The 17,163-nt window shown below is 41.4% G+C and overlaps 1 protein-coding gene across 1 annotated transcript in view; it reads right to left on the bottom strand.

Moving 5' to 3' along the window:
- hmcn1 (hemicentin 1) overlaps positions 1 to 17,163 on the bottom strand; it is a 543,993-nt gene that overhangs the window by 126,784 nt on the left and 400,046 nt on the right. The window contains exons 53-59 of the mRNA XM_080195726.1: positions 15,748 to 15,898; positions 13,707 to 13,913; positions 10,213 to 10,326; positions 9,560 to 9,747; positions 8,553 to 8,649; positions 8,155 to 8,316; positions 4,778 to 4,891 (exon numbers count right to left, since the gene is read on the bottom strand). Of these exons, the coding sequence (XP_080051852.1) occupies positions 4,778 to 4,891; positions 8,155 to 8,316; positions 8,553 to 8,649; positions 9,560 to 9,747; positions 10,213 to 10,326; positions 13,707 to 13,913; positions 15,748 to 15,898 (1,033 nt within the window). The remainder of the gene's footprint in view (positions 1 to 4,777; positions 4,892 to 8,154; positions 8,317 to 8,552; positions 8,650 to 9,559; positions 9,748 to 10,212; positions 10,327 to 13,706; positions 13,914 to 15,747; positions 15,899 to 17,163) is intronic.

The raw sequence follows: 17,163 nt of genomic DNA on the forward strand, positions 1-17,163 counted from the left end.
GGTGGGTGAAACCAGAGCCAGGGGCAAAGCCTCAAAATAAGAGGGAGCAGACTTAGAACCAAGTTCAGGAGGAACTTCTTCACCCAAAAGGTTGTGAATCTGTAGAATTCCCTTCCCAGAGAAGCAGTTGGAGTTACCTTGTTGAATGTTTTTAAGGCAAAGATAGATAGATTTTTGAACAGCAAAGGAATTAAGGGTTATGTTGAGTGGATGGGTAAGTGGAGCTGAATCCACAAAAAGATCGACCATGATCTCACTAAATGGCAGAGTAGGCCTGAAGGGCCAAATAGCCTATTCCTGCTCCTAGTTCTTATGTTCTAATGTTCAGAAATAAATATAAAAATTAAAAATAATGAAGTATAGGTATATAATATCCTGAATCTGGAGGTACAGATTCTAGAATCATCTCCAGTATATATTCATAGATCCCCTACAGAACAGAAGGAGACTATTCAGCCCATCAACTCTGCACCAACTACAATCCTACCCAGGCCCTATTCCCATAGCCCCACATATTTACCCTGGCTAGTCCCCCTGACACTAAGGGTCAATTTAGCATGGCCAATCAACCTAACCCGCACATCTTTGGACTGTGGGAGGAAACCAGAGCACCCAAAGAATCCCAAGCAGACACAGAGAGAACATACAAACTCCACACAGACAGTGACCCGAGGCTAGAATTGAACCCAGGTCCCTGGCACTGTGAAGCAGCAGTGCTAACCACTGTGCCACTGTACCGCCTCACGATTTTGAATTTTTCTTATTTGCAACATGCATTTCCAACTGAATCATGAGTCAACAATCTGTATTTGTTTATTTAATTTGGCATTGGCATCCTGATGACAGTTGGACTAGAGCCAGCCACATGCAGTTTGTCAACAGTTTGTAAAAGGAGCAGCTCTAACTTTGCTTCATTACCCCAGCTTCCATAGCCAGAAGGTCTATGTTGCATTAAAGGCAGATATTAAAACCATAAGCTGCTTGTTCTGCGACTTGTTGGAGGTTTGTCATTACAGCACTTATGTGGGGCCCTAAAGAAAATCGACGTCTAATTTAAAAGCTGCTGACATCCAATGGCTCGATAACCTCGCTAAACAGTTTAAAATCTCATTTTCTCCATTGGGGAGAAAAATATAAATCGGAACTCATCTAAATTCCCATTCATATCACCAAGTCACAATTAATTAACTCATCCATTATAAAACGTGTAGTTATTTATCCGAATTAGGTGGCACAGTATTTCTCACATTTCTCAAGCTGAACGATAAAAAAAGGACCAAAATGCCAATTCCTTTTTTTTAACATGATTGACAAATAAAGGAAACCATCTGCCAGCCAAATTGATAAAATTTACTTGTGATAGATATTCATCATTTAGGCTTCTGTCTTCATAACTATTGCAGATGATTGGACATTTAAAACTGCATCTTGTTTCTGAGAGTTTCTGGTCTTGAATTCAAAACACATTAACCAAACATCATCGCGATTAAGATTCTCTGGTGCAACAACTGTTTCAGTTAAGGATTTTGGGTCACTGATGCAGGATAGAAGATGGAAAAGAATAGTTCAAAAAGATAAGTTAAGATGATTGGATGATAATAAAGTTGGGTTTTAATGTCAGTAAAGTGGAAGGATAGCAAAATTAAAGAAAGTAAAAAATATTAAAACTCTGACAGAATGCATAGATTAAATGATAAATTCACAACTGAGTTTTGCAATTGTGCGTTTAGCTGATAAATTCAAATTTGTTGGCAAAGCAGTCACTATTATTTAAGAATCAGAATTATTTACGACACAGGAGGAAACTATTTGGTTGATTAACTTAATACTGGCTCTCCACAGAACAATCCAGTCAGTGCCACTCTCTTGCTTGATTATTGTTACCCTGCGAGTTTATTTCCTTCAAGTGCCCATCCATTCTATTTAAAATCATTGATTGTTTCTGCTTCCACCACCTTTTGGGCAGTGAAGTGCAAGTTATTCCCATTCTCAGTGTGGAAAGCACTTCCTCTCATTTCCCTTGCATCTCTTACCCAAATTCTGTGTTCCCTAATGCTTGTACCATCAGCAAATGGGAAATGTTTTTTTCCCTTATCTAAATCTGTCATAATATTGTATATCTCTATCAAATTCCCCCTCAATCTCCTGTGCTTGAAGGAGAATGACTCCAATCTTTCCAACCTGACCTTGGAACAAACCCCTCCCCCAGTCCCATTCCTGCAACTATCTTGGTAGGTCCCGCAAATAACAAATAGCATTTTACTGGATGGCACGGTGGTTAGCACTGCTGCCTCACAGCACCAGAACCTGGGTTCAATTTGGGCCTCAGGTCACTATCTGTGTGGAGTTAGCCCTTCCTCCCCACGTGTGGGGGTTTCCTCTGGGTGCTCCGGTTTCCTCCCATGGTCCAAAGATGTGCAGGTTAGGTTGATTGACCAAGCTAAATTATCCCTAATGTCAGGTGGATTAACAGGATAAATATGAGGGGTTACGGGAATAGGGCCTGGGTGGGATTATAGTTAGTGCAGACTTGATGGGCTAAATGGCCTCCTGCTGCACCTTAGGGATTCTATGATTTTGCACTGCAGGTTGCACAGAAGCAGAAAAAATATAACAGGAGACTAGAAATATAAACATTTCAGAAATGATAAATACTGAATCGACCCAAAAAGAGGTTAAGCATCTTTCTCCAAGTATATTTAAACATAGCCTTTTTATGACCATTTATCATGATCATTGGAAGCCAAAGATGACCTGACATAATATTAGAATTGGGCCACTGGCTGAAAGGTGGAGGTAAGCCTGCAGATTCTCAATAGTTTATAAAAAGAGCTGCTCTCTGAGTTCACCGCTGTTTCTAATGCTGCACTCTATGTTCTAACACTGTCACATCCAGGTGAAAATGCCATGTTTGTGTGATGTAAATATTACTCCTTTCATAGACTCTCTACAGTACAGAAGGAGGCCATTTGGCCCATCAACTCTGCACTGACCAGAATCCCATCCAGACCTTATCCTCATTGCCTCACGTATTTACCCTGCAAGTCCCGTGAAACTAAGGGGGCAATTTACCATGGCCAATCAAACTAATTTGCACATCTTTGGACTGTGGGAGGAAACTCGAGTACCCAGCGGAAACTCACTCAGACACGGGGAGAATGTGCAAACTCCACACAGACAGTGACACAAGCTGGGAATCAAACCCAGATGCCTGGCACTGTGAGGCAGCAGTGCTAACCATTGAACCACCCATAGTCCTCACTGCCAAATGCCAAACCCCTTTTTGACCTTAGTTTGCCTTCTCTGCTTTCTCTGAGGCATCACACATGCACACAATACTCTATGATAACTGGCAATAATGTGTTAAGTAAGGCACTGCTATTTGCCATTCTTTTCAAAATTCATTTTTTGCAAGTTTTTTTATTGAATTAGATTAGAAAATTACCATACCAAATAACTTCTTGTAAAAAAAATTAAGCAGTTAATAAATCTGCCTTGAAAAATCTTCACTGAAACAATAATCCCAAATATAGGTGGTGATTGTCTCCTAAAAATTCTAAGTGTCGAAATTGCTTAAAACTGGACTAAATCATACTTTTTTTCAGTGGGAGTTGAAAAATGAATCACCCACAGAATGCACTTGCGTAAATCCCATTGAAAAGCTGTGGGCTGTGCCAATCCCTGCTACAGAGGTCAGCAGCATAGCACTGAGCAGGCTACTGCACATGCACCGATCTGTATGCGCTGGGATCGGGGCATGTGCAGTGGCCCCTATCTACTGGCCTTCTGATTGCTGGGCAGTCCTGCTTTCCCCATATCACTGGCCCTGCACCTCCATTCAGCCCGATTGTCTCCCCAAGCATGCCACGGCCAGCCTCAAAACCCCACCCCCAGCTCGACGCAATGTCTCCCCTGCAACTCCGGTGGCCCTCCATGCATCTCCTGCAGCCCTGTCTCCCCAGCAGACTGACACCCTCCCCAAACCCAGGAGCCAGCTCCGATCCCTGGCCTCCCTCCTTCTGTCACTCAGCCCAATTGCAGTGTATCACTGAGACCCTCCACCCTCACCGATGTCCCTCCAGAGGCCCCCCCCCAATCAGGCCCCTCCCTTACTAGGCCCTGCCCTCTGCCTCTGTCCCATGGGTAATGCCAAGGTGCCTCCAGGGTATTGGCACTTTGCCCTTTCAGCAGTTCCAGGGAGCTGAAGCTGTCACTGCCATGGTGCCAATGCCCTGGGGGCACCACCCCGGCATCTGATCCTCTGGGGGGCCTCCGCCTCTTCACTCCAGTAGGGTCAGGCTGCCAGCACCTCGCAAGTGGGGATCTATAATAATCACCACTGGAATGAAATACTTCTGGTGGAGAGGAGAGATTAGCGGGCCCAGAGACTTCAGTCCTGGGCCCACAAATTACACTTAAATTATATTTAAATAAAGCTGCATATGTAATACTACTCCTCACCTATTTCCAGTGCAGACCTGACGGCATTGGAACTTCAGCGCTGGGAGACATGCTCAGGCCTGAGTGCCCAGCGTGATTGTGCTAATTGGGTGCTGCTAGAATCTCCCGGAGAAATGCCCCCATATTGTTTAACTCTCCCTTACTAAGGCAAGAGATACCCTGTTTATTCTGTTTTGCCCTTGATCGTTATTTCACATGGACTATACTCTTTCCTGCACAGTTCAGACACATTCATACTTTATAAATTATTGCTCTGTTTTCTCTTTTATCTTTGGTCCCAATGTTCCTAATTCTCACAGTAATGATATATACGAACCATAAACAGTGAGATAAATCTGTTTTTCAGCTTCTCCTGCTTGATTCATGGCTATACACGTGTATTTTCCTCCATCTGACTGCTTAGCCCGAGGCAATTGGACAGTGTGGCCTCCTGCGAGACAGAAAAATTTGAGAATCAAAAACAGATTTCACTGATCATCAAACTGAACAGCCCTGCTGTTAAATTCTGTAGATGCTATACATATTTTTGTCTATTAAATCCCACAGCAATAAGAGAAAATACTTTCTACAGCATGAACTGCCAATAACTATTAGAAAACAAAAGTGAAGAATAGTTTTAATTCTGCACTAAAATATATTTGTTTGGACAGTAACTTTATATTTTCACAAGTGATTGCTGTCATCTAATACCTTTGGCCCCCTCAATTTCTTTACTCTTTTTGAGTAATTAGTTCTGCAAATTGTTTATTTGGTTTACTACATGAGCTCTGATGATAATGGAAATACAATTTAAAATTTATTTATTAGTAGGTTTACATTAACATTGCAATGTTGTTACACTGAAAATCCCCTAGTCGCCACACTCTGGTGCCCGTTCAGGTACACTGAGGGAGAATTTAGCATGGCCATTGCACTTAACCAGTATGGCTTTCGGACTGTGGGAGGAAACCGGTGCACCCGGAGGAAACCCATGCAGACATGGGAAGAATGTACATACTCCACACAAACAGTCACTAGAGGCTGGAATTGAACCCGAGTCTCTGGCACTTTGAGGCAGCACTGCTAACCACTGTGCCACCTTGCTGCCCAATACCACAAAGACCAAGATGTACAACGGTCGCACAGTGGTTAGCACTGCTGCTTCACAGCTCCAGAGATCTGCGTTCGATTCCCGGCTTGGGTTACTGTCTGTGTGGAGTTTGCACATTCTCTTCGCGTCTGTGTGGGTTTCCTCTGGGTGCTCCAGTTTCCTCCCACAGTCCAAAGATGCACAAGTTAGGTTAATTGGCCATGCTTAAATTGCCTATTAGTGTCCTGAGATGTGTAGGTTAGAGGGATTATTGGGTAAAATATGTAGGGATATAGGGGTAGGGCCTGGGTGGGATTGTGGTCGGTGCAGACTCGACGGGCCAAATGGCTTCTTTCTGTACTGTAGGGTTTCTATGATGACTTAGGACATAAAACTTTCCCCATAGTTTTGCTTGTTTTACTTTTCAGCAGTGGGAAACTTGCAGAATCTTTCTTGAGGGGATTTAACAGGATAAATGAAGCCTACAATAGAGTGAAACGTTCAAAAGTTATGGAAGAAATGAATGGATGAGCAAAACAGTCTTTTCTCATTTCTTGTTCTCCAAAGTTTGGTATCAGTAAACAAAATTTGATCTCACTTGCTGATAATAAGTGAAAATATGACCTGTATTGTCTTTAACTTTTGTAATTTTCCCTGTTTCTAAGGCTTATCCTCTGAGCCTCTGCAGAGTGCAATTTTCAAGAATTATATTTTTAAGTGTCTGCTTATATTTGACCTCTTCTCCAAATTAAAGTAATTACTACCAAAAAATTATTTGAATGGAATCCAATCAAAAACCGAAAATGTGAACCATTTATAGTGCAATGAAGATAACTCTACCATCATTTCACAAATGCTCAGTGTGCTTAAATTCCATATGTTACTGTGAAGTGATGGATGGGAAAGCCTGCAGGCCAAATCATTTTTTATGCAATGTGCTGTCTTTGAAGATTGTTATTTTGTCTTTTGCTTTTTCACTCCATCTTCCTTGTTCCCTATTCCAATGAAATTGATGAGTGGGATGGTCTGTAACAAATTACTGTCACTCAGACTGCCTAGCAAGCAGTCTAATGCAACAACAGGTTGCTCTGTTCATGAACAGAAACATGTCTGGGACAAAGAAATCCCAAGTCAAGATATGTGCAATTTCCAGCAGTCAACACAGGCTTCAATGTACAACAGCACCAGAATTGTAGTTGCAATTCTGTGGGGACCTAGCATACATGGATGGTGGAAGTTGGGTCAGGGTGGGCATGTGGGGGAAGGTAGAAGTTTAGCCTTGTGCTTTGGATTCCTGCCACTGGTAGGGCAAATCCAACTGCAAACTAATCAGATATGTTACCATTGATGACCAAAAAAATTATTTTCTGTACTATTTTCTCCCCATCTCCCTCCAGTTATTCACCATTGTACAATCTTTGTTTTGGAACACAATATAGATTTTCTGTGGTTTTGCTTTAACTGCCCAGAATTTTGCTTCTGAACAGTAAGGGATAAACAAAAGTTTATCTTTTCACAGCTAGGCTGCTTATATTCTATCTATGGCCATTTTTACTGGGTGATCTGTTCACAAATAATTTGCAATTTATTAGATGGGGCATCAAAATGCAATGGCAGCTCCCTTCCCATTGTGGTTAAACGAATAAGGTGGATATTCCACATATAGTACAGAACTCCTTAGGTAATCATTGGTGTTTGTGAGTAATTTGGACAGAATTAGGAACAAAAAGGGAAAAGAGCAGGGATTGGAGTGCAAATCAACCCACAAGCGTTGAGATTTCCATAAAACATGTTAGATCTGATCAATGACATACAGATAGACTCTATCCTAGGTTTATTAACATTTCAAACATGTGATTGCCCAACTTCCATGCAGGAAAAAATGGCTCAATTCCTGAAAATAAGTGTTTGTGTTTTATCATTTTCATGTAGGGCTGAGGTTCCCTTGAATGATGAGATTACATTCAAACATCAAAGGGCTAAATTTTCAAACAGGATCAGGGACCTGACGTCCAGACAAATGGAGTCCTGACCCTGCATCTCAACTGTGTCACACTTGCAGAAGGCAAGTTTGGTGCCCATCTAGAGATGTTACGAGCCTCAACGGGAGGCAGGGTCTAGGTGCTTGGTGCCAGTGGCAAAGACAGGTGGAAGCCATGTCATGCTTTGGAACTGGCAAAGAGAGCAGGCAGCTGATGAAAGGGCCAGGAGGATCTGACCATTCAGTTTTGTCTGGGAAAAAAAATTGAAAATCCTATTTGATTGTGCATAGGTCCCTAAACAAGTTCCTAACTGGCAACGAGTGGGTTTTGTTCCCTCCCCACCTGCAAACCCTTTGAATCAAACTGTGCCCCAGGTGGCATAATTTAATATACCTGCATCCATTTCTGCCTTCATTGGCAATGAAAACTCCAGCAAAAGACTCTGGGTACTGCACAATGATAAAGTGAACCTAATTTGCAAGCATGCGCAGTATGTTGAGGGTAGACATTACACACAGTGAGAATAGACATTACACACAGTAGTGAGTGCGCTGTGCTAATACCTCACCCATCAAGACCGATCAAGTTTTCTATCAAGTAAAGATTCAAAACAAAACTGCAGAAAATGAATTGATTTCTTACCAGGCAAAATAAGAATGTTGGTGTTGGAATGCAGAGGTTTGCCATCTTTAAGCCAGCTGAGGCTGGGGGGTGGAAATGCTGAGGCCTCACATGTCAAAGAGATGAAGTTGTTTATAACAACAGTCACATTCTCTGGGTTGATGCCCATGATACTGGGAGGCACTGTGAAATACAAAACTAGTTTTAATTTACAGGTAATTTTTCTATGACAGCAATAATTAGTGAACTTCAGATCAGAATATTACAGTTAGGGGCTAATTTAGTATTTTATTACTTTGTTGTTTAAATAGTTTTCAAGCCATTGGTGATAATGTAGAATATCTTCAGAATAGATTTCTTGTGGTTTCCAATTTTGCCAATGCATCACATGAAACTGCTATGATATCAATGCCACTCACCATGGACATTCAAGTTGAAATATTTTTCTGTGTTTCCAGCTACATTTTCTGCAACACAAACATATCTGCCTGTATCTGACACATGAGCATTGAACACCTGTAAGTGTAAGTAAGAATGGAATTTTAATTATTACAGTAACTCAGCCCAGTCATACAATTTAAATGCTGTTTTGCTTTACAATTTAATGTCTACAATATAAAGCAAATTTCAGTAATGTGTACATAAAATATTGCATTGACATTTTATATGCTGTCCAACATTTTTCTTCATTTTTCCACCTGTTGGGATGGTGCGAAGGTATGTTTCCAGTGCACTACAGACAGCTAACTTACTGATTTTGAAGGGCATTGTTGCCAAGTCTGGTGATGCCATGGCACGCAACAGGCATTGCTTGACTAAAAACTTGGCTTAGATTTCGTCCCTAGTTCAGGAAGACACAGGGCCAAATATAGAATGCTACTGCAGTTCCAGCTGGTCAGCAGGCTTGGACCATGTGGGCCTGTACAACTCTATTCCTTACAAGAGAGTGCACTCAACCATTAAGCCTTTGGGAAGGATTGTGTCCAGTTTTCTGAAATTTTAATTGTTCTCTTTATTTGTAAAATAACTCATTGCTGGTTTGATCTGGTTAGCTTTAAGTAAGACAATTGGCAAAATCATGATATAAAGTTAAGTATCCTTTCACGAGATCAAGGTAGATATATTTCAAGCAGAGAGAAGTTATTTCAGGCTCATCAGTAGATTTAAATGTTAAGCAATTTTGTACGTGCACTATATGTTCTCACTTAGTGAACATGCCATCTGTCAATTACGAGTAACAGGCCAAGCTACTGGTTGAAAATAACTCGTGTGCCTTCTGCAACCTCTTTGAAAGACTGTTCTTAGCAATTATTTAAAACTTGGTGAAAATATTTAGAAAGAAGGAATGCTGCATGGTTCTTGATTATTGAATGAACTACCTTAACAATGTCCATTAAATACAAGCATTGAAAGCAGGGGTCCAAACCTGAAGAGTTCGTCCATTGGACAGGAATTTGTGGGTATCATCTGCTTTCAATGGTTGCCCGTCCTTAAGCCAGGAGATTTTGGGAGTGGGAGTTCCGCTGACCATACATTCCAACATGACCGTCTTGTTTATCAGCACAATTACTTCTTCTGGTAAATCAGTATCAGCCCCTTTTATGGTAGGAGGAGCTAGGTGGAAAAGTACAGTGATGTTAGGAATTGCTTAACAACATCTTTCTGAACTTCATGTCAGTAATATTAACAAACCACAGCAATGAAAAATCATCAGTTTGGCTTGCTTTATGTAAGTGAATTGCATTCAATGTCTACAGTAGCAGTTCAATTAACATTGTAATCTGAGATTGAGCAGAGCTAACCAAATTCTAGTTACACGATCGGAACTTCTAATTTATGTAAAATAACAGGATTTTGGTTGTCAGAAGTTAGCTTGCTTTAATTCATTGCAAATTGCAGTCTATTCAGTGATTTAATTGGGGTTGATAATTGTGACCAATATGGGGTTTTTGTGTGTGTGTGTGTGTGTGTGGTTAGTGTAAAAATAAGAGATTCAGCTTTTTTTAAAGACATGTAATTAATAAACTTAGCATTATCATGCCACAAAACTCATTGTTCGTTTGGATCCATGATACTCACTCAGAACTCTCAGTTCATACTGGATCGAATCCTCTCCTGCTTCATTCATAGCCACGCACATATACCTCCCAGCATCCTCTATTTGTGCTCTGAGAATTTGTAACACACCTCCTCCTAATAGAAAATGAAGACCAATTGATGGGCTTGAATGCTTAAACTTTAAGGACATATTGCTTTTGATTTAATATGGAAAAAAATTTATGTGGTGTTATAAGTTGTGATATCAACTGAAGTTTTATAAAAATTAATTGTTGTGCTGCTCACAGGTTTCCTGGGTTCTGCAGCTCATTTGTGATATTTAATTGTTGAGGCCCCTTCCCTCGGACCCCTTTAAGGTCATTGTTTAGGTGTCTCTTTCAGGGAAGAAACTTAGATTATTTTCAAGGTAATTTGAACTAATGAGGAAGGCTAGCTGGAAGCACATGTGGTGGAATGAAAAAGTAGCAATACAAGGACCAGGCACTTGGGTTCACTGTGACAATGGCATAAATTATGTCAAGTTACATATTTCTATAATCTTCAGATCATCACAATGTAGCCACCTGAAGTGATGGGGGAATGAATTGCATTTTACAGGGTGAACTAAGAAGCGGCAGAGGACCAGTAGCGATGAATTTCCTGCTCAAGTTATGTCTAGTGATTAACATAACTTGCACAGAAAATCTAGATCAGAATGTTCAGACAATGGCATGTGTTCTGGCACAATCCCACAAAAATCGGGGGGGTGGGGGGCACTATTCCCACCTGAGAGGCTTGTATCAACGCGCTGAGTGGACCATTGCACATGCACCGATCTGACAGTGGGGAGATCAGTATATGCACACTGCTCCCCCACCCGATCACCGCCCTCCCGATCACCAGCCCTCTAATTGCTTCCTACATTTCCGTCCTCCCGATCGCCAGCTTCTCAACCACGCCCCCGGTCGCCGACCTCCACGAGCCTCTCATTCCCATGTCCAGTACAACACATTCCTCCCATGTCCAGCCCCACCCCCTTTAATGGCCAGCCTGATCCCACGCATATCCAGCCCTGCTCACCCCCACCTCCCAAACCCATGCAGAGTGCATAGTGAGTCCCCCCCACCACCAATTGGTTCTGCCCCCTCAGACTCCACCCCCTTGGCACTGCCTACTGCCTATTGGGCCATGCTAGGGTGCCTGGTGGGCAATGCCAGGCCAGCACTGCTCAAGGGATACCCCCTTTGCCTCTTCCGGAGGGGGCCTCAAAAGCCTCTGTCCCTACCAGCAGGATGATCACTCCTGGTCTCATTGATGGGGACCAGTTTAAATCCCCCCTGGTGGAATCTCTCCTGGTGGGGTGGGAGACATTAGCGAGCCTGGAGAATACCATCTCAGGTTTGTTAATGATATTGAAATGTGAATTTCAAAATGATAATCAGCCTTGCGCTGATTTCTGGCATGAGGCTGATTACATAAAAAAAAACTGACCTGGGTGACTCAGCACACAAAAATAAGCTGCTGAAAGAAAAAACTTGCATTTAGTTAGCATTGCCCCCAATGGACCAGCTCAGTCTTTAGCTGGTTGAGGAAAAGCATTTTTGGTATCTGAGGACCAGGATCTCAAACAGGAGTTGAAGGTCATGGTTTATTAGCTAGCAGCAATCCCTGCACTCTAAATGTTTCTGAGATTGCACAACCTACAGCAGAAGTACCACCAATTATATGATCCTCCAATCTGCTGGCAAGAAAGTGTCTAATAGCAATGTTCTCTTCGAAGGCAACATGCCCAGCCTCAAGGCGCTAATCACTCAAAGCTATCTCTGCTGGGCAGGACATTTTCGAGTTACAAACAGAAATTGCTGGAAAAACTCAGTAGGTTAGATAGCATTTGCAAACAGAGAAATATTGTTAACATTTCATGTACAATTTGACTCTTCTTGGGAAGACAACTTGAAATGTTAAGTCTTGATCCCTGCAAGGAGCTGCCAGGCCTGCTGAGCTTTTCCAGCATTTTCTGTTTTTATTTCAGATCACCAGCAACTGTAGTATTTTGCTCTTATTTCATGTCATTTGAATGTCTGATACCAGACTCCCAAAGCAATTGATCTACGTGGAGTCCAGTTCCAGCAGGACACTCCCATGAGGGCAGCAGAAACTTTTTAAGAGATGTCCTGAAAGCATCCCTGAAGGGGTTAAATATACCCACTGACTCATGGCAAGCCCTGGCTTGTGTGGAGAAGTCCTGTTTGAGAGGGCACTGAACATATCGAGAGACTTCATCATCGAGATGTTGGGGGGAACACACAAACCTCCAAACAGTTAATCTATTCAACATTTAAACACCACCTGCCCCTCATATGGGCATACATATACGCAGACCACACATTGGACTTACAAATATCTCAGAACCTATTAGAGAGGAAGCAAATCACCCACAATCCCGAGGATCTGTCAAAGAAGAAGCAGAATTATACTAGATTTGAGTGCAAGTACACTATTGTTCCAGAATAATGGAGTGTTTATCACCCTGACAATTACATGAGAGAAAATTAATCAAATGGTGTTACATCTGCAATGACTACAGGGAAAGGTAGGCAGCAGTCCATGCAGAAAGCACAGAAGGGAAGTTGTGCTTGACGGACCTCTGTTTTGATCACATGTATGATCTGGGCTTCCCTATAGTTTGCCTGTCAGTCTGTTTATTCTCTCTTCAGACCAACAAACCTACAGATCATTTCAGGATAGTCAGTTTTCATTTCAGACTTTCTTCTCAGTATCTGTTTTTTGACTTTCCTTGGTGTGGATTCATCCTTTTTTTCCAAAATAATTTTAGGTATTTACACATTCCTATAATTCCTTTTTCTTTGAGATAAGCTGACCTTTTATGTCATCTGAAAATTATATATTTTATAGGACTTTCAACTCAGTGTACTAACCATTATGTGTCTTGTAATGAAAAAGGTATATTTATTGATTATGCAAATTGATTACTGTATTTTCCTACATTACAATAGCGATTACATTTCAAAAATACTTCATTAGCAGTGAAGTGCTTTGGAAGTCTTGAGGTCATGAAAGTTGCCTCATACATGCAAGCTTTTTCTCTTTTCTTGCATTAACTTCTTGCTGCACGTCAGTTGTGACCTGATCAGTAGCAGGACTTGAGCAGAAAAATTAAGACTGACATTCCATAACTGAGGGAGTGCTGGACTGCCAGAGATGTTGTCTTTCAAATGAGAACCTAAACAATCACCAAGCACATCTCCCCCTCCCCTCTGCATTCCTGTAACAGCTTCTCTCTATTTTTTCAACTTACCATCCATATCTCTAACTAATTTTCCTGTACTTCTGCACACGGCTATGAGGTAACATAATGATTACATTCTTAGATGCCAGTGCATCAATTTCAAGTGTGAATAATCTAGAACCAAATAATCCATTGTATAAGACTTAACCCGCAGAGTTGGAAATGACTGCAGCTATCAATGATTTCTCATTGCAAATAATTTTGAGGCAGTAAAATTTGTTCATACCTGGCAATATCAAAACTTTGTCACTGGACATCAACAGTTTGCCATCTTTGTACCAAGTAAGTGATGGTGGAGGAACAGCATTGGTCTCGCAGTACAGGGAGATGGGGTTATTCATGACTACATCCTTAAAATCAACACTCCTGCTTCCTTCCAGTGCACCATCCTTTGTATTGCGGACATATACTGGCTTCACAAAACTTGGTGGGACTAAATGAAGGATTAAAAGAATAATCATAAGATAAAAAAATGCATTTTTTTCCAATCTCTTTCACGTTTTATAAACACAATTGCTGTACGATAAAAGGCACAGCACAAGATCAAATAGTGAACAAGTTCAATATCTATTGGTAACAATGGTATAAGCTGTCTAAGAGTACACTGAAGGGAATTACATAACAGGCATAAAGCAATCTGATATCATATGGGAAAAATTCATTCAAATTAGCTTTTTTATGTTCTGTGTAACAAGGTGGGGAAATCAGAGGGAACTAGATCCACCCAAGCCAGCAAGCTGCCAGATTTTTTAGGTCCATACAGATGTCAGTCTACACAAGGGTAGTGTTTTGGTGATTAGGGCCTAAATTACCATCTTTGAATTGGGAGTCAGGAACATTCCAGAGCCAGCCCTGCCTCAGGAGAAAGTGCCCACAAAGGTGGGATCTTTATTTCCGGTGCTGCAGGTGCTGTCTGATGCCTGGGCACCTGAAATGGGAAACAGATCAGATGCAGCCATAACCTCCAGAATCTCCCCATGCCTCATCCAAACCACTCTTGCCAAACTATGCTTCCCCACTGACCTACGTTTTCTTACAGCCCCAGTGCTAAGCTGGCTGACAGCCCAGACATCCATTACTTTTGCTGAAACAGTTGCACCCCAGAGAAAACATTCCTTCATTGATAGCTCTGGCTCTGTGATCTATGGTCAATTTCAAATGTTTATTGACACAAGATTAAATGGCTTCAAGGGCTAATGGCTTTTGTTATTTATATTTTAATATGTATAGATGATCAATACTTTAATTGCCTTGTAACAAAAAGACTTTTTAACACAGTGGAAAGTTATGCAAGATTTTTTTGAAGCTTTTATTTTGCACAGCCTATTGTCACTGGTTTTATACAGCTACTAATGAAGCTGGAGAGACACTGCTGTATAAAACCAGTGACAATAGGCTGTGCTAAATAAAAGCTTCAAAAAAATCTTGCATAACTTTCCACTGTGTTAAAAAGTCTTTTTGTTACAAGGCAATTAAAGTATTGATCATCTATACATATTAAAATATAAATAACAAAAGCCATTAGCCCTTGAAGCCATTTAATCTTGTGTCAATAAACGTTTGAAATTGTTGGTCAATGGGCATGGAACTGCTGTATCTTGACATGGGACATGTGACGCCATGCAGGGTGGGTGGAAGGGAAGAGCTGGACACTGGGGTAGTGAGGGCCAAAACTTTGCATCAGGGGCATGAGGTGACATGAATCATAGCTCAGCATAGGAGGCATGAAGGACCCTTTGAACTCACCTTTTAAATGGTTCCATCATATAGACTGGAGTTCACAACTATTCTGAGGGGCTATGGACCAGGAGTCTTTAAAAACCTCGTTCAATTCCATGAAAATTGTGGAGGAGAGGACATGCCTATCCCTGCAATGGAAGCAGCCAGTTCAGGAGGACCAGGTTTGGGCTGTTTCCTATCAAGAGCCTGGGATTTTGCCAGGAATCAGTCTGCAGTCAAAGGCAAGGCTGAAAATCAAATATCTGGGAATGAGGTTGAAAATTCAGATTGGGAGCTATCTGGCATTCTTAAAGAGCTTTTGCATTATCCCAATTCAGTTAAAATTGAAACCTAGATGTTAATGTCTTACCTCTGTCATATTGGAGATAATTTGATTGAATTCTTTGCTGGCTGTGTAGTTGACAGGGCCAAGAACAATGAATCATCCCAGTCTTTATATCTGGGAAATTTTGTTTGAGTCAAGTAACCTTCATGAGATGGCTGTATCATAAACTATTTATAGAAAAAAGTAGATAATGCAATCTAACCTTGAACATTCACATCAAAGTCTTTTTCATCCACTCCAGCGATATTGGTGGCAACACAGGTATATCGTCCTGTATCTGAAATCTGAATATTCTTAATCTGAACAATATGGCCATTTGCCATGATAGTGATGTGATCTTCTTTCTTGAGAGGCTGGAAATATAAAGAGTTGTTTTCTTCCCGTGAAAATGCAAAGCTTTCAATCTTCATTTATTTTACAGTATTACTCATTAAACCATGCGCTGAACCTCCAGCTGATACATGAACAGATAAGTGCATTGGTCAGAAGGAAACTGATGCCACTGATTGTAGTTTAACAAAAGGTTTCTTTTTCTTTCTCCTCCTTCTCTGAAATGTTTGACGCTTGTTAGTATCATCCTATGGACTGCAAATGCCCTCCAGAATGTCAAAGTGAGCATTCTTGATATTTGAGGCCAGACTATCTGACCATGATGGATATTGTTGTCATGCTTGAATCTGTCCTTACCTGATAGCAGCATGTTCACTTCTCTGCAGGATAATGGTAACTGGCTGATGTGTTCATGTATCACTTCAATATTCCATTCACCTACTGACTGATTCCCCCAGAACACTAAAACATGTTGGCAACTTAACGTCTCAATTATTAAAGGGGTGGCACAGTGGTTAGCACGGCTGCCTCATAGCGTCAGGGACCCAGGTTCAATTCAGGCCTTGGGTCACCCTCTTGTGTGGTTTGCACATTCTCCCCGTGTCTGGTGGGTTCCTCTGGGTGCTTTGGTTTCCTCCGACAGTCCAAAGATGTGGGGTTAGGTTGACTGGCCATGCTAAATTGACCCTAGTGTCAGGGGATTAGCAGGGTAAATGTGTGGGGCTCCGGGGATAGGGCCAGGGTGGGATTACAGTCAGTACAGACTTGATGAGCTGAATGCAATGTAGGGATTCTAGGATTCTTTTCTATGAATAATGGATCCCTGAGGATTACTTCAAGATGGTAATGTCAGACCCACAGATGTTTACAAAACAGAAGGAGACACTTTCACTTTCATGCTGATACTTTACTAGTTGAATTCAAAACTAATCTTCCTGCTTCGTTCTCAACCCATGCCCTTGTACCTTCTTCTGCTTCCAATATTTATCTAATTTCTCCTGTACCCATTACATATTTAATTCTGACATAGATTTCACTCTGCAATCTTACAGAAAAAACAATTGGGATTATGGTGGTTAATGATGAGCAATTTTGACAGTAGGTCACCCACCAACCAATGTTTTGCATCTTTGCTGAGACCACTGTTGTTTCTCTCCAATTTCTAGAGCAGATGTGCGAGACCAGGTTTTCAGTGGATTTCCCTTCTGTCTATCCAACGTACTTCCAGGGATGCCCTGGGGAAGGTGGCCGTAAGCTCTTCTAATTGTCTGGATTCCAGTTCTGCAAC

This window comes from Carcharhinus amblyrhynchos, chromosome 9 (genome assembly GCF_965287045.1).
Source record: "Carcharhinus amblyrhynchos chromosome 9, sCarAmb.v2.hapA, whole genome shotgun sequence".
Taxonomy (NCBI): domain Eukaryota; kingdom Metazoa; phylum Chordata; class Chondrichthyes; order Carcharhiniformes; family Carcharhinidae; genus Carcharhinus; species Carcharhinus amblyrhynchos.